Source organism: Haliotis cracherodii, unplaced genomic scaffold, assembly GCF_022045235.1.
Source record: "Haliotis cracherodii isolate W230 unplaced genomic scaffold, xgHalCrac1.p SCAF_16, whole genome shotgun sequence".
Lineage (NCBI taxonomy): Eukaryota > Metazoa > Mollusca > Gastropoda > Lepetellida > Haliotidae > Haliotis > Haliotis cracherodii.
This window is the reverse complement of record NW_027266271.1, coordinates 29,480,206-29,504,239: the sequence shown is the minus strand read 5'-3', so window position 1 is coordinate 29,504,239 and position 24,034 is coordinate 29,480,206. Positions and strand designations below refer to the sequence as shown.

Below are 24,034 nucleotides of genomic sequence, written 5' to 3'. Positions count from 1 at the left end.
TCACCAGGGTTGGGCCAGATGGTTGTAGGTCAGTGGAGATTCTCTCTTGTCATCCTGGAACACCAACAGAGACGAGTTAGAGGTGAGGTGAAATAGGGTTTAATGTCGTGTCCAAGATTATTGCACTATATAGTGACGTGCATGCACATGTATGTGTGTGTGTGGCTGCTTGTACTAGTCCGGACTGATGCCGATTTATAGTGCTAGATCACTGAGATACCATGCCGCAGTTTAACATGAATACCCCACTCAGACACAGTATACTGACTCCGAGCCGACCAGTCCTTGTTTAAGCCCCTTAATGACGAGCACCAGACAGGGTAACAACAAGTACAATCTTTTAACGCCTTTTGGTATGACCCAGACCTTCCGCTTTCTGGGCAGATGCTCTACCATTAGACCACGGAGGCGGTCTAGACGAGTTAGACACAATTACATATTCCAATCACTCAGTCAGCTGGCGTCGACACATTCATAGTCTATTTTGCATACCAGTAAATACAATAGGAAACATCATGACAAGATCTGCTCTATGAAATAAATGTTGAAGAAAGGATAAGATATATGGATAAACAACTTCTTTACTATTTTAAAAATAAATGTTTGTTGCAGTTGTATGAATTTGAAAATTAACAGATAAGAAAGTCAAAAATATATAAATGCCTGGGACCCAAAGTAGGGTTGGTATGGTAACCAAAACATGTCTACTACAGCGATAGTATCATGGCACTGTGGCTCTCACTTAGATACAAGAATGTAGACATTCAATGTGCAAAGCAATTTTCACATTGGAACCTTCACAATATATCAGTAAAATTATGTTTTTATTTTGACCTTCAAGCAGTTGGGGAAAAAAACAAATAACGTCTTGTTTGTTTGGTGACCAGCAAATAAGTTTCCTGTGGATCTGAGATTGCATTGACTCTGTCACTGCAGGGTATAGTAAATGTTTCTTAACCTGTTGATATCAATGTCACAGTTTGGAAACTGTTACGCCCACACTGAAATCAGTTGATGTGCCACTTCAAAGAAGTCACAGAACACATGATTGCTTCAAACCACTGCAGTTAATGTGGCATGGCATGATAGTATTATGAAAGAATCAGATGTCCTTTAAGTTTTTTTGGATATAATATTTAGTCTGGCCCACCTTAAACATCAGCCCAGCCACAAGCTCCAGTTTGTCCAAGGGGAGATAATTCAATATGGGCACTGACCTGTAAAACAAGATACAATAACCACAATGCTTGACAAATGTTTATTCCCAAACTAACTTCAGTAAACAGCCGTAATGTAAAACAGTCAACATTTTTGTCTTCTAAGCCTTAACAAAATAAAAGAATTGGTTTTCAGGCAATGAATTTTGAAAATATAGTACAGGCAGGCTGTGTCCTTCTGTTTTTTGGGTGTTGGGGTGGCTGGTTGATCAAACTAGTATGAAACCAAATAAACCCTTGTGTAATCAAATAAACACTTGTGTAACCAAATAAACACTTGTGTAATCAAATAAACACTCGTGTAACCAAATAAACACTTGTGTAATCAAATAAACACTCGTGTAACCAAATAAACACTTGTGTAATCAAATAAACACTCGTGTAACCAAATAAACACTCGTGTAACCAAATAAACACTTGTGTAATCAAATAAACACTCGTGTAACCAAATAAACACTTGTGTAATCAAATAAACACTTGTGTAACCAAATAAACACTCCTGTAACCAAATAAACACTTGTGTTATCAAATAAACACTCCTGTAACCAAATAAACCCTTGTGTAACCAAATAAACCCTTGTGTAACCAAATAAACACTTGTGTAATCAAATAAACACTCGTGCAACCAAATAAACACTCGTGTAGCCAAATAAACACTCCTGTAACCAAATAAACACTTGTGTAACCAAATAAACACTTGAGTAACCAAATAAACACTCGTGTAACCAAATAAACACTTGTGTAATCAAATATACACTTGTGTAATCAAATAAACACTCATGTAACCAAATAAACACTTGTGTAACCAAATAAACACTCGTGCAACCAAATAAACACTAGTGTAACCAAATAAACACTTGTGTAACCAAATAAACACTTGTGTAATCAAATAAACACTCGTGTAACCAAATAAACACTCGTGTAGCCAAATAAACCCTTGTGTAACCAAATAAACACTTGTGTAATAAAATAAACACTTGTGTAACCAAATAAACACTTGTGTAACCAAATACACACTTTTGTAACCAAATAAACACTTTTGTAATCAAATAAACACTCGTGTAACCAAATAAACACTCGTGTAACCAAATAAACACTTGTGTAATCAAATAAACACTCATGCAACCAAATAAACACTCGTGTAACCAAATAAACAGTTGTGTACAATCAGCTTGGGAAAGGGCCTTCCTACTTAAATGTATTCCATGTTGGGTATCGAAATCAAACTGAAATGTGTGAGGATCTGGACGTGGACGGTGCCTGAGAACCAAGACTATTATTTTTTTAGTCCTTATATTGAACTACAACCTTTAAGGTATAAATGAACACTAGAAAGATGTTAGACATGTATGATACATACACCACATGGTTCTCAAAACCAATGAGGATGTCTCCTCTGCAGTTGGCGAAACAGACCCCAATCAGTGGCTTCCCAAAGCCAAGTTCCCGGATCAGGGTGTTTTCAAAGTCCCAAATCTGAAGAGAGCACATAGGTTACATAAAATGGCCAGATGAAATAAACCTTTCTTCCAATTGCATGGATTTAAAAATTAGCAGGTAAGAATTTCATTAAAATAAATAGTGAAGTAACTAAAACATCACTGCTACAGCTGTTGCACATAGGCACTGTAGCTCACCTGGTCCCATATACCAGCATAAAATGTCAGAAGAAACAGTCACTCAAAACTAACTGTTCCAGTGTAACAAGTTGTGTTTGTTTATGCCAAGTTTCTGCTTCAGTGGCCAAGTGCTGTCAACAAATGTCAATAACATAAGATGGAGGCAGAAACTTGTTCCTAAGGGCTACGTTGATGTGATGGGGTAATGGGGTGCAACTTGTGACAGTCATGGCAGTAACATTGCTTTGGGAAACTAGGATCAGGTGAGCTAAAAAACAGAATAACAACCAGTCTTATCAAAACCTTTTGATCTGATTCGATACCTCTCTGTGACAAAGCCCCCCAGAACATGTCCAACGAACCTGTGTGAACTTCGACAGCCTGATGAACGATGTGTACGTTTGTGAACCAGATGTCAGCTTTCTAACACTTTTTTTGTTTGACATCACTCTACCACCTTTGGCCCAAATTTTGAAACGTCTGAATGATGAACGCCCACACAAAACAAATGTTCTATTGATAGTATGCCCGACACAAAAATGTGTGGAACATCCCTTAACATTTTCCATTCACAACCGCACATTCACATTTGTGTTCTAGAGACCGAAATAAAATATGCCGCTTCTAATGTCTTGTATGCTTATATTGGAATGGTCAAGCTTCCACGCAGACTGGCTGATAACACATAGTTCCCCTGACTTGACCTCCAACTTGGATCGAGAAAATTTCGACAGAGAGATGTATTATATCAAAGTCAAAAGTGTGACTTTAAAGAGAGTTGATAACCAAGGTAAAAGTCTGACCTTGACTGAGCCATCCGAGCTGGCAGTGACAAATATCTGCAGAGCTGGACACTGGTCAATGGCAGAGATCTCTGCCGTGTGGTCATAGTCCTGTGAATGGTACTTTGGCACCAACTGAAGCGGTGTTTCCATGTGGTGCCGATTGACGCACTTGTTGATCTGGTACATTCGCAGTATTCTGCAACACGACTCACACTTCATTCTACAAGCACATTGAAGAATGCTTGATTCTGATTGGTCAAAAGGGGATTAAAATCAGGTGTCAAATTCCATTAACAAGTCTTTTCAAACAATAAACGTGAATATATAAATACATGGATCTATCGATAGACTACATGTAACAATGGCTGCTGTTAACCCATCAGAACTGTATCCATTCGACATCGGAACGATATCATCTGTGTTGGGCAACAATTTTGACGTCCTTGACCTTGACACTGACAAGTCTGATGATGATGAGAAGACCACACAATCAAAACACAGTGGGTTTATCTCCTGATTGTGTATGGGTGAAAATCTCAACACCGTAACAATTTCCCACTTGACCTGTACATCAGTAGTTTGTTTGCAGAAATGTATTTTAAAATATTTGATTTCCTTTTCAAGACTATTCACAAGTAGATTACCTTTCTTCAAATGTAAAATGCTAAAAAAATGTACTTTCAAGTTAATATTTGTTTGTTTATAAGCAAATATTTTCTGGATTTACTAAAAACATGGCTGTCCCTCAGCTGGACCAGAATAAAAAATAATACCTTATCTATATCTAAATATTCTAAAAATGTAGCAAATTTTGTTTTTCACACTCTCAAATGAACATTAATTACACGTATCCTATCATTATTATCTAAAACCTAATTGAAAAAAAATAAATTAGGAAAAAAAAGATGTCCCTCAAAAGGCACTCAACTCCGTTACAACGTACCAATACTAAAAAAATAACTGTGCTATGGGAGATAACTCTCATACGCTTCCTCTTTTGGCAACATGTGTATGAAGTTCATCTGCTGGTGATAGATAGATGCCACATTTATGTACAATGTTCAAGCCAATGACATCAAGATATGTCTGTTAAGTACAGTATGTTTTCTGAGCCTCAACTCTGTTACACTGTCTATAGATCTATATCTCATTCTTATTTCCTTCACTTTTCCAAGAGAAATTGGTTAGCAAGACCATGTTAGCAGTGAGTATTTTAATTTCCATAAAAAGCAAAGCATGCTGGGATATGAGCCATTTATAGTAAGGTTTCTCAACTCCGTTATACTCAACTCTGTAATGCTGTACAGCGTAACGGAGAGGAAAAATTTGTGCATCTGCACAATTTCGATAGTTATTGTCTGTACATAGCTTTGTTCTTCAAGAATATTTTATTTAATTTTAACCCTATACCTGACAAATAATTTCCCACAGTCTGTAGTAAGAACTTTTTTTTAAAATAGTCACTCAGACTGCTCTGATGTTTCGGATGAACAAGATGTAACACAACACAGTGCATGTATTTTCACATTTCATCTCAAAAGGGATGAAAAGGTTGTTATTTTATGCTAGAGAGCAATAACAAAATATATGAGTTACAACTCCGTTACAACAAACTCAACTCTGTTACGTCAGAATTTTTTTAATAGATGACTTCTTTTGACAACTGACGAAAAACTTTGTTGTTTTTATGAGTTTTAACTTTAGATTAGGATTAATGATAATATATGTTGTGACAAAAGATGAAAAATACTATATTTTGGATACCGTTTTTCATGTAAATGACTTTGTTGTCTAGGCAAACTTTTGAAATATGGAGCGAGCACTTACAAATGTCCAATCATACATTTTATTTAGCCATTTTCCATTTCTTTAACACTGAATTGTATTCACACTTAATGTTAATTGCTGAATATGATTTTATATTTCAAAGCAACCTAGCGCTATTAAAATTACTTTCCATTTGTGATCCGTAACGGAGTTGAATGTCCTAGCAGATTAGGCTAATTCATTAATTATTTTCTAATTAATTAAACACATCACTGCACTGCATTAAACTAGAAAGTACTTCTCAAGTATCATAGTCTCTAATATCAAGAGAAAAATTATATTAGGGACACTTTAATTTTTGCAAGTTAATAATCAGAAAATTTGTCGGTTTTGAGATTTTTACCCGTATGCCTAACTCTGGTCCATGGTGCAAAGTCTGGTCGGGATTCCCCATGAACATATAACTGGAATATTGCCAGAAGCAGATTAAAAAAACCTACTCACTCACTCAACCAATGTCAGTGAGTGAGTGAGTGAGTGAGTGAGTTCGGTTTAACGCCGCTTTTAACAGTATTCCAGTTATATCGCGGCGTGTCAGCTTAATGTGGGAGGAAAGCCCCAAGACGTTTACCACTTCCGTGAAACCCACGAGCACGGGTATGGTGCTGACAAACCTAGAAACATAATCGGGGCCAACCGGGATTCAAACCCACAATCATAGGTTTCTGGCGTGCCCAAGGGACGCAACTCTGCGGGGCCTTAGATGACTGGGCCACCCGTGCCCCCTTCAACCAATGTCAAACAGAATGCAGTACAGTGTTTTTTCACATAAGAAATAATCACTGCACATTCAGACTTCTGTTGGTCTTCCACAATAATGGTCTTGGCTGGAAATAATACATGTAACCAATGGCTTGATGTTGTCATTAAATAAAAGATAATATTATTTTTATTATTTTTATATTTTAAGCATGGAAAGGATGAGACTGTAAATAACACTTATAAAGAAGAGTTGGGTAGCTAAGTAGTTTACTCATTTAACAAAGTCCCAGGTTCGATTCCCCACATGGGCAAGATGTGTGAAGCCTATTTCTGGTGACACTGATGTAATATTGCTCGAACAGTACTAAAGCTGCATTAAACCCACCTCACTCACTCACTCTAAAGCTGAGTGTTCATTTACAAGGGACACAACGGAAGTGGGTGAATGTTGTTTTCTGCCGCAGTGGTCTATATTTTATCTGAATGATTCCTGTCAGTAATTGCTGGAATCTCCTAGGGAGGGATGAGCCACTCGGGTACCCGGGTCAGGTGGGTACTGAGTAGGAGCCAGGTACCCATAGGACTACCCGGACCTGTGGTCAGTCACATGATATACTGTTTTAATGACAATAACAATAAAACTCCATGGTAACACTCCAAGTCGTTAATGTTCACATTTCTTTCTGATGTATAACTTCTCATTTTATAAAGATGAAGCTTCAGTCAACTTCAGGTGATGCATGATGACAACTCACAAATAGACATTTTGCACCCAACTCAACTACAGTGAGTACCGGATTAGGTTGGGTAACAGGGGGTCAGGTACCCAGGTAGGGTGGGGTAACATGGGGTCAGGTAACCAGGTAGGGTGGGGTAACAGGGTCAGCTACCCAGGTAGGGTGGGGTAATAGGGTCAAGTACCCAGGTAGGGTGGGGAAACAGGGGGTCAGGAACCCGGGTAGGGTGGGGTAATAGTGGGTCAGGTACCCAGGTAGGGTGGGGTAACAGGGGGTCAGCTACCCAGGTAGGGTGGGGTAACAGGGGGTCAGGAACCCGGGTAGGGTGGGGTAACAGGGGGTCAGGTACCCAGGTAGGATGGGGTAACAGGGGGTCAGGTACCCACGTAGGGTGGGGTAACAGGGGGTCAGGTACCCAGGTAGGGTTTGGGTAATAGGGTCAGGTACCCAGGTAGGGTGGGGAAACAGGGGGTCAGGTACCTGGTTAGGGTGGGTAATAGGGGGTCAGGTACCTGGTTAGGGTGGGGTAATAGGGGGTCAGGTACCTGGTTAGGGTGGGATAACAGGGGGTCAGGTACCTGGTTAGGGTGGGATAATGGGAGGTAAGTGTTGACTTGTCCCAGCCCTAGTATCTCCAGTCAGACCAGCATGATTTGTCATCATGTTTTGTAGAGGAATGATGGGGGACGTTCAGTCACGTCACGCATTGTGTTACCACCTAATATTCTCATGTCCGACAAGCAATGTGCATTCTGTTGTGTCCTAGAATCGCCACTTGGAACACAACGCACATGGATATAGCACTGTTATCTTAAGGACATTTAACATTCAAGTATTCCACTTTCATGCTTCTGTCTGATACAGGAGTACCTGGGATTGGCTTTGAAGGTGGCACACAGTACATCCAGTGACAGGACCAGCTTGGTGAGGGCGCTGCTGAACTCAAACTGCAACAAACAGCACGTTTACATGATTAGCTGTGTTCTGGAGAGTCTGGGAACAAGTGTCAGGTTCCTGGACACGGTGGTTGATTCATGGGTACACAACAGCATCGCGGATAGCGTTAAAGTTGGCATGCAGCACATGCTTCTTGCTGGGTGACCATAAACTGCCCACGCTCTGAGCACAGTGAGTTTCAGTTGGCTTCTGGCGTTCATATGGACAAGTAGTAAATGAATATCTCTCTCTAAGTTACAAAATAACACTAGAATAGTACAGAAAAGAATAGAATAGCAATAGTTCAGAGAGTTACCCATTTACATTGTTATATTACGCTAACTAAACAGCAACTTCACTTTAAGTTTCAAATTCATTTTATCGCATTACATTTTCATTGTTTATTACATTAAAAGGAGATTTCACGTTAAGTTGATTACAAGGGGATTTCACGTTAAGTTGATTACAGGGGAATTTCATGTTTAGTTGATTACAATGTAAGTTAATGTTTAGTTAATTGAGTTTAGTTTCCACTGCAAACCATTGTCCGACTTCCTGGATCTCTTACTATAAAATACAAGCCTCACTTTATGTGAGAAGAAGGCTTAGTGACAATGTTACGGGTCTTCAAGAAAGGTATATATTCTTAATGTCTGCAATGTGACATGACTGACTGACTTCCAGGAACATGTCTCAGTGAGATCCTGCTATACTCACCTGTTGTACAAGGCTGAGGTGGATGATGTCAGCCTGATCCTCAACCCTCCACAGACGGACAAGGTAGTCCGTGCCCCCGGACAGGATGTATGCACAGTCCCTATCCAGCCCCAGAGCATTGTGGGCAATGTTTGGACATGCCTCCAGACATGTGACCCGGCCGTGGTGAGCCTGAGTGGATGCCGGCATGTGGTAGTGTCTGGCATCAAGCAGGCAGATCTGGTGGCACGACATGATGATGTCATTAGTCTGTACATGCATGAGAAACAAGGACTCACGGTGAGTAAGCTGGTTCAACACAGCTCAAACTCTAAGTCACAGGAACCTGGCAATTCCTAAGGGATGCAACTCTGTATAGCAATGCCTTATATGACTGTATCATATCTCTTGGCAGCGACCATACTACTGACTTGTACAATAAGCTCCAAAAACTTGTTAGGTTTTTTTGTTTGTTTGTTGTTTAACAGCACACTCTGGCAAATAGTCTGCAAATAATGAAGTGTGGAACAGACAATCAAGTGATTGACATCATGAGTATCTGCCACACAATTGATTTACAAGGGCATGCAATAAGTCACAGAGTCTGACTGTCCAAACCATTTAGTCACCTCTTACGACAAGTATGTGTTGGTGGCATTTGGACCTGTATTTTTACCCAGAATCCCCACAGGGAGACAAACATATGTTGCTGGGGACCTATATTCTTACCCGGAATCCCCACAGGGAGACAAACATATGTTGCTGAGGACCTATATTCTTACCCGGAATCCCCACAGGGAGACAAACATATGTTGCTGGGGACCTATATTCTTACCCGGAATCCCCACAGGGAGACAAACATATGTTGCTGAGGACCTATATTCTTACCCGGAATCCCCACAGGGAGACAAACATATGTTGCTGGGGACCTATATTCTTACCCGGAATCCCTACAGGGAGACAAGTATGTTTTGGTGGCATTAGGACATGTATTCTTACCCGGAAACCCCACTTGGAGTGAGGTAATTCACTTATAGTAAGGGAGGGCATATTTTCCAGTGTTATGGGATCTGAGAAGGCTAGGAGAGAGAGACATGTATATATCTACTGAACAGTGTGATAATTTCAAGAGCTTTTATCATACCCACACTGTTCTGTGATCAAGCCTCAGCCTACCATTATCATCATTATTTTCGTAACAATTATAAATTTAACCCACCTGTCCATTTCTAAGACCTCCAAACACAAGGGCCTCCATGATACCACAGATTGTCTGAAAATGTTAAGGACATATTTCACATATGACACAACGTTGTAAATTCCTAGTCATTTAGTCAACAGCAGCACAATACAACAGAGGATATTTGTATATGTGCTACTCAGGAAAATACCAACTTTATCAGGCCACTCGATGACACAAACATGAAATTTCCATGAGTGGTGCAGCATCACTAAGGTCTGCCGATCTCACATCACATCTTTCATGCTGCCTCAGGGGCGGTCGGTATCCTAGTGGTGAAAGTGTTCGCTCGTCATGCCGAAGACCCGGGTTCGATTCCCGACATGGGTACAATGTGTGAAGCCCATTTCTGGTGTCCCCCGCAGTGATATTGCTGGAATATTGCTAAAAGCGGCGTAAAACCAAACTCACCCACTCACTCATGCTGCCTCAGACATCATATCAGAGTGAAAGTTCTCATTTAAAGTGATTTTAAATTTCCGAATGAATATAATATCTAGACACAGAATAACATTAAAAAGCTTTTTTGTTCTGTGTGATACGGGAGTGTGTACTGACCACTTGGACGAGAGCCAGGTCCAACACTTCACTGGGCTCCGCCTCCGGTCTGAGGATCCTCACGGGCCGACACGGGTTGCTGGAACACTCTAGCACCAGCACTGTGGACAAATTCAAACGTGGTTCAGCACAAAGCAGGAAATATTCAGATGGTGTCAACATGTTCAGCATCAGTTTGCTAAACATGACCTGTCAACAATATCTCTTCATGCTAAACATGACCTATCTACAATATCTCTTCATGCTAAACATGACCTATCTACAATATCTCATCATGCTAAACATGACCTGTCTACAATATCTCATCATGCTAAACATGACCTGTCTACAATATTTCATCATGCTAAACATGACCTATCTACAATATCTCATCATGCTAAACATGACCTGTCTACAATATCTCATCATGCTAAACATGACATATCTACAATATCTCTTCATGCTAAATATGACCTATCTACCAAATCTCTTCATGCTAAATATCACCTCTCTACAACATCTCATCATACTAAATATGACCAGTCTACAAAATCCCTTAATGCTAAACATGACCTGTCTACAATATCTCATCATACTAAATATAACCTATCTACAATATCTCTTCATGCTAAATATGACCTGTCTACAATATCTCATCATGCTAAATATCACCTCTCTACAATATCTTATCATACTAAATATGACCTATCTACAATATCTCTTCATGCTAAACATGACCTATCTACAATATCTCTTAATGCTAAACATGACCTATCTACAAAATCTCTTCATGCTAAACATGACCTATCTACCAAATCTCTCCATGCTAAATATCACCTCTCTACAATATCTCATCATACTAAATATGACCAGTCTACAAAATCCCTTAATGCTAAACATGACCTGTCTACAATATCTCATCATACTAAATATAACCTATCTACAATATCTCTTCATGCTAAATATGACCTGTCTACAATATCTCATCATGCTAAATATCACCTCTCTACAATATCTTATCATACTAAATATGACCTATCTACAATATCTCTTCATGCTAAACATGACCTATCTACAATATCTCTTAATGCTAAACATGACCTATCTACAAAATCTCTCCATGCTAAATATCACCTCTCTACAATATCTCATCATACTAAATATGACCAGTCTACAAAATCCCTTAATGCTAAACATGACCTGTCTACAATATCTCATCATACTAAATATAACCTATCTACAATATCTCATCATGCTAAATATCACCTCTCTACAATATCTTATCATACTAAATATGACCTCTCTACAATATCTCTTCATGCTAAATATGACCTGTCTACAAAATCTCTTCATGCTAAACATGACCTGTCTAAAAAATCTCTTCATGCTAAACATGACCTATCTACAATATCTCTTCATGCTAAATATCACCTCTCTACAATATCTTATCATACTAAATATGACCTATCTTCAATATCTCTTCATGCTAAACATGACCTATCTACAATATCTCTTCATGCTAAACATGACCTATCTACAATATCTCTTCATGCTAAACATGACCTATCTACAATATCTCTTCATGCTAAATATCACCTCTCTACAATATCTTATCATACTAAATATAACCTATCTACAATATCTCTTCATGCTAAACATGACCTATCTACAATATCTCTTCATACTAAACATGACCTATCTACAATATCTCTTCATGCTTAACATGACCTCTCTACAATATCTCATCATGCTAAACATGACCTCTCTACAATATCTCATCATGCTAAACAAGACCTATCTACAATATCTCTTCATGCTAAACATGACCTATCTACAATATCTCATCACTCTTCAATCTACTGCTATAAATCTTTGTTGTGACAGACAACAGTATTTTCTCATGACAATCAATCCATTTCTATCACCTTCCCTCTGTCTGTTACTCACTCATTCACTCATCTTTTCTGTCTTGCTCACTAACTCATCTTTATTTCTTTCACTAACTCACCACTTCCCTGTCTATCACTGACTCACCAACTCACCATTTCCATGTCTCCCACTCACTCACCATGTCTGTTTCTTACTCACTTACTAACTCACCATTTCTGTCTATCACTCACTTCCTAACTCACCATTTCTGTCTATCACTCAATGACTTACTCACCACTTCCCTGCATGTCTGTCACTGACTCACTAACTCACCATGTACCTGTCTCCCACTAACTCACCATTTACCTGTCTCCCACTCACTAACTCACCATGTCCCTGTCTCCGACTCACTGACTCACAGACTCACCATGTCCCTGTTTTCCACTGACTCACCATGTCCCTGTCTCCGACTCACTGACTCACTGACTCACCTTCCCCATCCAGCAGCAAGGTGTAAAGGAGGTCGTCCATCACATTGTACACAAAACACCTCAACACCTGCAGAACACAAGTTTCATAACCAGAAAGGTGCAAACATCATTATACATCATAACTTTAAAGTAAAAGGATCAGGTACCAATGTTGCAGCTTCGGGAGGGTATCCAACCAGGGGAGGTAACTCATATGTTCACTTCTCTAACACTCGACGGACTTGCCTACCCACAATCCCCACAGCAATGTCCCTTTCGCAGAGCTCTCTATGTTATTGCTGCCCCAGGTCAAAGCTCCCCACTGTGATAGGTGGCCACAACTATGCTTGGAGCTGAACTTGCAACAGACTGACCGTTGTGTTTTCAAACAAGTGATTACTGCCGTGACGCCGAATACTCTTATCCCAGCTTTGGGTGTCAATTTGAATTTCTATTCAGTTCAACTACCATGTGAGTGAGTGAGTGTTAGCACTATTCCAGCAATATCACGGCAGGCGACACCATGGGCTTCAGACATTGTACCCACGGGATTGGAACCCCGGGCTTCAGCGTATCGAGCTAACACTTTAACCACTAGGCTACCCGACTGAGCAAATATCATGCAATTGGTATAGTAAAATATAAGAGGGAAGTTTGGTGATTTTCCGTTTGTTTACAATATCAAATCAATCTGATCAAACAAACAAAAAGGTAAATTCATCTGGGAAATATGGTCAGTCATAAACCTTTTCAAAAATAATTGTGATGGCATTCCCAAAGACATAAACAAAGTATAAACATTACTACATTTAAGGTTAGAGGGCAAATTTCAAGATACTTGTAATGGCTGCTTACACAGCGATGTTACTGAGAGTGCAACAAAGGTGTCACGCACTGGGATGAGCTTGTCACCAACCCTACAAGGGGAGATAATTTCACATCAAATGGAAATTGACAAAAACATCAAAATAATTCAGCTGGGAAAAAAATATTTTGACAATCATCCTCACAGTCAGCCAGTTGCAAGTTCAACTCCAAGCATGGTTGCAGGAAACCTAGCACAGTGGGGAGCTGTGACTGGTGGCAGCAAAAGTATAGAGAGCTCTACGAATGGGGTATCACTCTGGTCAAGAGCTTGTCAAGTACCCAGCCATGGGAGATAACTCACATCTTCACTTCTCAAACACATCAGAGGAACAGTAGAGGGTCTGGACATAATTTGACGATAAAAAAAAAGACAAAATGTTGACTTTGGCCTATTACCACAAAATTCACATCTAGTGCCAGACACGGGTACTTAAGACCTTTATTTCTACCAATAAGAGAACGAGCACTGATGAGTGAATATGGGTTTACATTGTACCCATGTGAGAATCAAACCCAGATTTTCAGCATGTCGAGTGGATGCTTTAACCACTGGGCTACCCCGCCATCCCTCTACCCCACCTCCTGGCTACCCCGCCACCTGGCTACCCCACCACCCGGCTACCCCGCTACCCCGCCACCCGGCTTCCCCGCCTCCTGGCTACCCCGCCACCCCACCACCACGCCACCCTGCCACCCCTGTACAGTATGATCTACATCCTACCTGGAAGGTGGGCATCGGGTAGACAATGGTGATAGTCAGGCCATTGACAGGGGAGAAGAACCGCACACTGCCATCCTGCAATACAACATGCAACAATGTACCAGAGTTTGTGTGGATGCCCGACCTCAGCTTATCAACAAGTTTCAAGTTGACTGAATGTTCTGATTGTTGCTGACCAGTGCAGAACTACCCTCCATGCCAAACCTGTCTGTTGAAAGTATACATGACAAAAATAGCATTACGACAATAGGCAGAATAATTGTTTAGGTTTGAAACATTTCCAGAGAAATATCTTGGACAGATCCATACAATTTGAACTGATTTCCAAGAATGATTCTGAAAAATTCTAAGAGGCATTTGTTTGCAAGGATGTCTTGAAAAGTTTGGTATTCTGCTCCAGGAAACACCATCACTGTCCAAACTTGGATAGGATTAAATGGAGCTAAAGGCGTTGTCACTGCGGCCAAACAAACTTTAGAGAAATCCTGCTGTGACATATGACCCAATGGATCTCCCATCCTTGCAGTTGGAAGGGTGGCCAGTTGGCTGTGTGTTCGCTTGCTGCGACCAACTGTCCCAGGTTCCAATTGTACCTGTGATGCTATGAGTACATAGATCAATTTCTTTCCCTAATAAATGTGAACAGCTCCGGTGCACTAGTGTCAAGTTGACGTGGCGAATGAATGAATACACATAGAGGAAGAACTCCACCTCTGTCCCCCATTCATTGGAAAAGGATTCTTTCGTATCCTGCGGCACCCCAACTGACCAAAAAAGTGGTGTTCACCCAGATATTTCTTAAGTCTGTGTTACAGATGAACTCTTACTTTAGACATATCTAAGTTTCTGAAACATACCATGAGCCTGGCTCTGAAGTTACACAACTGATCGAATTAATTGCTAAATGATCAAATTAATAAGTTGGCCCTACCTGGCATGATGCCAAGATTCGCGAGGGTTTTCCTCGGAACCCGGGGATGTGGTGCAGGAAGTGAACTGTGGACTCCACTGGCGCAAACTGACTGAAGAACTGGAACAAGATGGTGGTCAAGCATCGGGAACAAAACTTACGCATCATGTCACATGAGTCATTATCTGTGTCACTGACAGGTCCAGGGGCTGGTGGGTGGGTGCTGCAGGGCCACTAAAGACACACACTGAGGGCTTTCTACTACAACATACATACACCTACAGCTGGAGGGTCACCATCAGTCATGAAACAAATCCATCATTCACATGACACACACCTCCCTTTAGCTGATGAAGGTGATGGTGTGAATTCAAAGTCTTATTGTTGCAGCAGGTTCGGTGCTCCCTTCCATCACATCAACAGATCTTGTCAGTGTCGCAGCAGAACATTAACATCCCCATCATCACCAGCCTCATTGAACAGTAAGGGTGTATAATTTGATAATCAATAATTTGAGGTTCATTCTTTCCACGATATCACAATATCATTTTTTCATGCCTGATATATCAGGTGATTTCAAATAGCGATTTCTAGCATTAAATGTTATATATACTTGCCAAATGCCTTCGATGCCAGGAGCATGCATCCAGGGCCCCAAGATAGCTGTGTATATATTGACTAAGAAAACATCATATTGTACCAGCATCTTGTTTTGTTCTATTTATGAACTTCAATTCATACCTCAATGTCAGATTGCTTCTGAATTCAAAATTTAGAATCATACAATATATGTATCGCAATACGGCCTTATGCATCATAAAATATTGTGATACACTTTACACCTCCAATACCCAACCCATTCAACAGAAGCAGAAGCAGAAGATTCACTCACCTGGTTCAAGTTGTACAGCTTCATTTCTTTACTAAGCTGACAGAACAATCGCGTTTCACCCAGGAGCACCATGGTGAAGACTGGCTCCCCCAGGTCAAGTCTCATGAACTGTAACATGACACAAGCAACAGATAGAGGTCTGGCTCCCCCAGGTCAAGACTCATGAACTGTAACATGACACAAGTAACAGATAGAGGTCTGGCTCCCCCAGGTCAAGACTCATGAACTGTAACATGACAAAAGTAACAGATAGAGGACTGGCTCTTCCAGGTCAAGACTCATGAACTGTAACATGACACAAGTAATAGAAGGAGGTCTGGCTCTCCGAGGTCAAGATGCATGAACTGTAACATGACACAAGTAATAGATGGAGGTCTGGCTCCCCCAGGTCAAGACTCATGAACTGTAACATGACACAAGTAATAGATGGAGGTCTGGCTCCCCGAGGTCAAGTCTCATGAACTGTAACATGACACAAGTAATATATGGAGGTCTGGCTCCCCAAGGTCAAGTCTCATGAACTGTTGCATGACACAAGTAACAGATAGAGGACTGACTCTCCCAGGTCAAGTCTCATGAACTGTAACACGACACCAGAAACAGATAGAGGACTGACTCTCCCAAGTCAAGTCTCATGAACTGTTACATGACAAAAGTAACAGAAAGAGGACTGGCTCTTCCAGGTCAAGACTCATGAACTGTAACATGACACAAGTAACAGATGGAGGTCTGGCTCCCCTAGGTCAAGACTCATGAACTGTTACATGACACAAGTAACAGATAGAGGTCTGGCTCTTCCAGGTCAAGTCTCATGAACTGTAACATGACACAAGTTACAGATGGAGGTCTGGCTCCCCCAGGTCAAGACTCATGAACTGTAACATGACACAAGTAACAGAAAGAGGTCTGGCTCTTCCATGTGAAGACTCATGAACTGTAACATGACACAAGTAACAGATAGAGGTCTGACTCTCCCAGGTCAAGGTTCATGAACTAAAACATGACACAAGTAACAGATAGAGGACTGGCTCTTCCAGGTCAAGACTCATGAACTGTAACATGACAAAAGTAACAGATGGAGGTCTGGCTCCCCCAGGTCAAGACTCATGAACTGTAACATGACAAAAGTAACAGATGGAGGTCTGGCTCCCCCAGGTCAAGACTCATGAGTGAGTGAGTGAGTTAATATTTAAAGTCACATCGGCAATATTTCAGCCATATAGTGACTATCAAGACTCATGAACTGTAACATGACACAAGTAACAGATAGAGGTCTGACTCTCCCAGGTCAAGGTTCATGAACTGTAACATGACACAAGTAACAGATAGAGGTCTGGCTCTTCCAGGTCAAGACTCATGAACTGTTACATGACACAAGTAACAGATAGAGGACTGGCTCTTCCAGGTCAAGACTCATGAACTGTAACATGACACAAGTAACAGATAGATGTCTGGCTCCCCCAGGTCAAGGTTCATGAACTGTAACATGACACAAGTAACAGATAGAGGACTGACTCTTCCAGGTCAAGTCTCATGAACTGTAACATGACAAAAGTAACAGACAGAGGACTGGCTCCCCCAAGTCAAGACTCATGAACTGTAACATGACACAAGTAACAGACAGAGGACTGGCTCTTCCAGGTCAAGACTCATGAACTGTAACATGACACAAGTAACAGATGGAGGTCTGGCTCCCCCAGGTCAAGACTCATGAACTGTAACATGACACAAGCAACAGATAGAGGTCTGGCTCCCCCAGGTCAAGACTCATGAACTGTAACATGACACAAGTAACAGATAGAGGACTGGCTCTTCCAGGTGGAGACTCATGAACTGTAACATGACACAAGTAATAGATGGAGGTCTGGCTCTTCCAGGTCAAGACTCATGAACTGTAACATGACACAAGTAATAGACAGAGGTCTAGCTCTCACAAGTCAAGTCTCATGAACTGTAATACGACACCAGTAACTATAGGAGGACTGGCTCTTCCAAGTCAAGTCTCATGAACTGTAATACGACACCAGTAACAGATAGAGGACTGGCTCTTCAAAGTCAAGTCTCATGAACTGTAATATGAGTAAATAGAGTCTTATTGTTATCAAAACTGTTACGTTTTATGTAAGAGAAATGTACAGATTTTGATATGACAACTTCTGGTGTAATGCACATAGTGATGTTTCGATGTAGATTCTTTCATCGTTATCAAGCTGGATGTTGTACATTTTTCTTGCTTTTTTTGCAAACTTCTAGAATGCCAATCAAACAGTTGTAACGTTTTATGCCAATAATATCTTGTCATCCGTCCACAACCTGTCCTAGAGCAGTCTAATCATGATAGAGCACATGTGAAATGTGGAAAGATCACACACTTTTTACCTTGCACTCATGGCCAAGACACACACAGTCTAGGCATCTGTGTACAATGTGCATGCATGTAGATGCAGACGAGTTGTAAGATGTGCTTTGGTTAAAGGACATCCCTGGGATATAATTGTACTATGATAACCAGGGTACTTTACAATAAGGTTTTAATATAAACTTATTTATGAAAGTCTACAAAGATCGAGGGTAAAATATGAAAGGGAGATAACTTGAGTGAATGTACTTAGAGGAGGCGTTGACCTGTGAGATCAATGATTATTTATTCCATTTCTCTTGGGGAATAGAAATATTTATTCATGCGGAGAAAGAAATTAACAAGATGAAGTCTTGTAATCTATTTGCCAGAGATCAAAGAGAAAGATGGATTGACGGTCACTCTTGATATAACCCTGTATTGTAAAAAACGTACTGCTTGTTTGGAATGGTCTGATTAAGGGTTTTCTGATGCCTACTAGTTTCATATAGTATTCATCCTATGTTCAGATGACGGACGAACTTAGTCAGGTAACCAAGTTATCTTTGACAGGAGTAGTTTGATAGCGCTGACTGAATCTAGAAAATTGAGGGAATAGAAATTAGTCACTATTGAAATATGGGTTATGACTCAAACATTATTTCGATGGGAGGAGCTAAAATTATCATCGATAGTATTTTCTTAGTCGTGCAGGAGTGGTGCGGGATTCCATCACTCACTGGTGACGAGAGAGTTTCTCTCATTTTGGAAGTTGGGATCACAAGAAGTTATAGAAAATTTAAGAGTTGATACAAAGTACCATCAGACTCTACCATGCATCACCTAGGTGTGTGGTTTAGGTATAAACAAGTCAGGCAACAGAAACACATCTGAGGATCTATTGTGTGTGTAGATGCAAGATTTCTGTCTACATAATAACAAATCTGACTGATACTTTGAATGGCTTACATCATCCCCGGAACAAAGATGTGGTGAGAAGAAGCGGCCGAGGTGGCAGGGTATGACTCCCCCCGAGACCTTCGGTTACACTCCACGTGACCAAAACGGCACACATCCATCAGATGAGAAGCTTTAGCTGTGTTCATAATTCATACAGAAGTTAATTCAACTATCATTCCTTGGAGTGAACTTTGAGAACTAAACACAAGGCCAAGATATGTTTCTTTTGAACAGGGACAATTTTGTCAATGTTTATTTCAAATTCACCCTGTTTCCATGGTTATCTCATTCATATCGGGGAGACAGGCTATGGGCGATATCAGGGGAGCATTCATAATCTATAACCATGGTCTTCCTACCTGCTACTTGTTGACTGAGGTTCAGCTCACTGACACGAGTGGCTGCTCTCCTGAGGTTTTATTTAATTGTTTAGCAGATTGCTAAATACATCTACAGTGTTGATATGTAGTGTAACTATTGTATGTTTATGTGTACTTTTTCTTCAAACTGCAAACTGTTCATATTCCACACTGAGTCAACATTTGCAGTTTTAATCGGAGTGATGTGCTGGCTCCAAATATGCCTTTACTTTGCCCACTTTTGCCCTAAATCCAAATACCACTACTCGTACTACTATAGAGAAGGGAAACAACTCTTGTTCTCCCTATAAGAAGGGGAGACAACTGTTGCACTCACTCCATTAAAACTGGGTAACAACAGGGGAGACAACCTGTGTATCACTCTATTAGAAAAGATTAAAAATCATATTTCATGCAATAAGCAGGAAGGACAATTTTTCTACTTACCCGCTGGAAGTTGTCCATCCTCCAGATTAGAACAGAACCGTCCATAGAACTGGAGAACAAGAGTGGGTCATTTCTGTGGGTCTTCAAGGCTGAAATGTAAATACTTTTATTTCTGAGAACTGGATTGTCAGGAAATACAACAAAGTAGACACAATTTATGGATAACAACTTCTTTAATACTGTAAAGACAACGTTTCGGTATAGATCCTTGCTTGACAACGGTATAAGGATCTATAACAAAACGTAGCCTTTACTTTGTCATCTGTCAACTTCTAAGTAATGCCCATCAAACAGCTCAGGAATTACAACCAATATGCTTCTTATTACCAAGAACCTGAACCACACAAGAACACTGGGTGATTCACTGTCGTGTGTCCTGGTCACCTGATTATGCTGACAACTCAACTGACGAAATAGAGGTTATACAGGTGACAAGGATCCACCTTGGGTTAAGGGTTAATTGAGACACATAATGTTTAGAAATGACGGTCAGGTGTTTTTCAGGAGATGCTGATCCCGACAGTCTGGAACTCTGATGTGCATTCACGGGACAGATTCTGTCATTATGATGAGTGTGAATAATTTCATACATTGAAGTTTACACCGTTTCTTTCATGCAGATTGGCTGAAGGGGTAGTCACATGATCTGATATTTGAAGTTCACACACTTGTGAACGGACAAAAAAAAGTTCACAAGATGTGAACAATTTTTTTGTGAAATTGATTGTTTGAACTTTTGCCGAACTACTTTCCAGGGTGTCCCCGAATTCTCGATCATTGTTTACAATTAACTCGTTTTTCGATTTTCTTTTTAATACCTGCATTTATCAGCAATAAAATTAATTAAGTATTTTTGCCTGGTCTTGTAACATTTCATCTGACTCATAAATAAATAAAATTCTGGTGTTTGATGTTGTCTAGCTGCTACATGAAACAAAATGGATTGTCCTTACGGTGATTTGGATATGGAATGGCTATCTATCAATACTAATAACGCAGTATAATAAAAATGAATTCTGTAAAATTACTGAGGTGAACGAAATCGATTTATTGAGTGATATTGACTTTGATGCCTTGTTTTCAGAAATGACAGGAATCGAGCACAAAGACAATATGCGAATGAAAACAATGTTGTACCTTAATTGTAAGATGTGGCCGCCAACACAACCCGGTTCACTCTTGTGACTCACCTGTGATGGCCCCATGGTGGCCGGAGAACGTGTGCACCTGTGTGTACACCACAGCATTCCACACCTGGAACATAGAGATATTGTCAAATATACACTCAAAACATCCAAGCAGTGTGACTGTGATTATGAAATCATGTATGTGTCTTTGATAAAGAAACTGAGAGCGAATGATACACAGGAATAACGTCCACTGCACATGTCCTCCAGAGTAAAGTAACAGAGAAACACTCTAGTGTTGTGTGTCCTGTCTTGACTCACCTTGATGCTGCCATCTTGACTCCCCGTTATCAGATACTCCCCCCGGTTGTAGACACAACAGCTGCAGGTGGACCCAGGTGTATTAGTAAAAACACAGATACAGGTGTATTGTTAAATAAATACCTGCAGGTAGATTCAGGTTAAATAAATATAACTTCAGGTAGATACAGGTGTATTGTTCAATAAATACTTGCAGGTAGATTCACGTAGATACAGGTTAAATAAATAAAACTACAGGTAGATACAGGTGTGTTGTTAAATAAATACCTGCAGGTAGATACAGGTAGATACAGGGTAAATAAATAAAACTACAGGTAGATACAGGTGTATTGTTAAATAAATACCTGCAGGTAGATTCAGGTAGATACAGGTAGATAGAGGTTAAATAAATAATACTTTAGGTAGATACAGGTGTATTGTTAAATAAATACCTGCAGGTAGATTCAGGTAGATACAGGTTAAATAAATACAACTTCAGGTAGATACAGGTGTGTTGATCAAAAGGTTGGTCATAATGTTGATTTCTCATAGAGGAAATAAACTACTTGTGGTTATTGTACAATAAAACACTGCAGGGAGAATAAACCACTCGGGTGTGAGCCCCTTGTGGTTTATTCTCCCTTCACTGTTTTGTTGCACAATAAAAAACTCCCACTTTTCATTTATTTTTTTAAATAAATAACTTCAGGTAGATACAGGTGTACCCTTACAAAAAAAAAACCCAGAAAAGATGTACCCGAGACCGCCCCGAGACCGTCCCGATGCATCTTTTGTGGGATTTTAGCCAATTTTTATGGTCTCGGCTAGCCGAGACTTTGCGGAGACCCATCGAAGACTATTCTGGGGAATAATCAAGTACTTCCCCACAAAGGCATTAACCTACCGATGACGTTTCTAGTGCATCTCCACTAGCAGGGGATGTCTTAGGAGATCTCTTAACATGTCTCCGATACGTCTTCGCTAGCGAAGACCTTCAAAACAACTTTGCAAAGACTATTCGGAGACTTCCTCAGAAGGACCATAAAGTAGCTGAAGGTTTGCAAAGATGTATCAGTGCATCCTCGCTAGCGAAGACCCCACAAAGACTTTGTGAGGACTATTCGGAGACTTCCTCATAAGGCAATAAAATAGCTGACTGTTTGCAAGGATGTATTGAGTGCATTCTCACTAACGAAGACCCCACAAAAACATTTGTGGGGACTTTTCGGAGACTTCTTTACAAATAAACAAAATTGAAAAGATACTGTGGAGTCTTCTTTGCTTGTGGAAATCTTCGAAAAAACTTTGCAAAGACTATTCAGAGACTTCCTCACAAGGCAACTTGATAACCGGTTTGCAATGATGATGTGAATGCATCCTCACTAGCCAAAACTATATTGTAAGTATATATCTTTCAAAGACTTCCTTTCAATTGATACAGATCAATACATTGAGCTTTAGTGAAGATCTCGGAAAACTAGGTCCCTTGCTTGGAAGAGATGACATGATCATTATTATTTATTTTGAATTTTCTTTAAGGATAATACTAAAGCTCTTTATCTAAAACATTCACATGCAATGAATTAGAAATCCTATATATGTCAGCAAGGACATTAATAATTAAATACCCAACACAATTAATGCTTCGAGGTATATTTCTATTAAATACAGTTAAAACAAATGCAGGAATTATCAGTATGCAATAATCAGAAAAAAAGAAAGAAATGTACAATATATTCATAAATTCCAATCAGAAAGTAACAGTGTCCGTGTGCCATATAACAGTCTCCTCAGAAAAAGGTATATAAGAAAAGGCAACATTAAGTAATATTACTTGTAGACATAGTGGCTGATTTGTGGCTCAAGATATACATAACAGGGATCGAAATTAAATTTATTTCAAGTTTGCCAATGGGCACAATTATGCCAAATTAAGTGTGCCATTACATTTTTAGGGGTGCCAGGAAATACATGATTGGCTGTTTTAATGGTTATAATCATAATTCAAATACAAGTCAAGTGACTGTCAAAGTGTTTATTCAAGTTAAATTATACTTAGAATGAATGATCAATCAGAAAATTCAAACACATCACTCAAGTTACTTATTGTCTTTGTACCTTAGTAAGTACTGCAATACCAGTTATAACAGTCTCAGGATTTATGAGCTTCTGTTCACAACTGGTATATTTTAATTGTAGCTGTTCTGTGTCCATTGGGTGTGGTCCCTCTTCACCCCACCACCCCCCACCAATGAAAGTTATGTTTATCACATTATTTAAATGATGCATTTACAACTAAATTAAGTGTGTTGTAAATAAAAATAATCCAAGCTAACACATTCATAACGTCCAGAATAAGGACAGAGGAAACAAAAATTTGACGATTTTCAGAACTTAGATCTACCAAAGACGTATATATACGTCCGTGGATCTACCTATTTATTGTTGTTGTTGTTTTTCATATTTATTGTATACGTA

The 24,034-nt window shown here is 39.9% G+C and overlaps 1 protein-coding gene across 1 annotated transcript; it reads right to left on the bottom strand.

Moving 5' to 3' along the window:
* On the bottom strand, nucleotides 1-23,529 carry LOC139463677 (WD repeat-containing protein 87-like). Its single transcript, XM_071244934.1, has 16 exons — nucleotides 23,504-23,529; nucleotides 21,578-21,638; nucleotides 21,320-21,383; nucleotides 20,130-20,218; nucleotides 16,026-16,133; nucleotides 15,155-15,253; nucleotides 14,224-14,298; nucleotides 12,657-12,723; nucleotides 10,318-10,418; nucleotides 9,739-9,792; nucleotides 8,541-8,759; nucleotides 7,758-7,834; nucleotides 3,640-3,817; nucleotides 2,578-2,693; nucleotides 1,151-1,217; nucleotides 1-54 (listed from the first exon to the last, which is right to left on the bottom strand). The coding sequence occupies exons 1-16, from the start codon at nucleotides 23,527-23,529 to the stop codon at nucleotides 1-3; spliced, it is 1,455 nt and encodes a 484-aa protein (XP_071101035.1).
* Nucleotides 23,530-24,034: the final 505 nt, after the last annotated feature.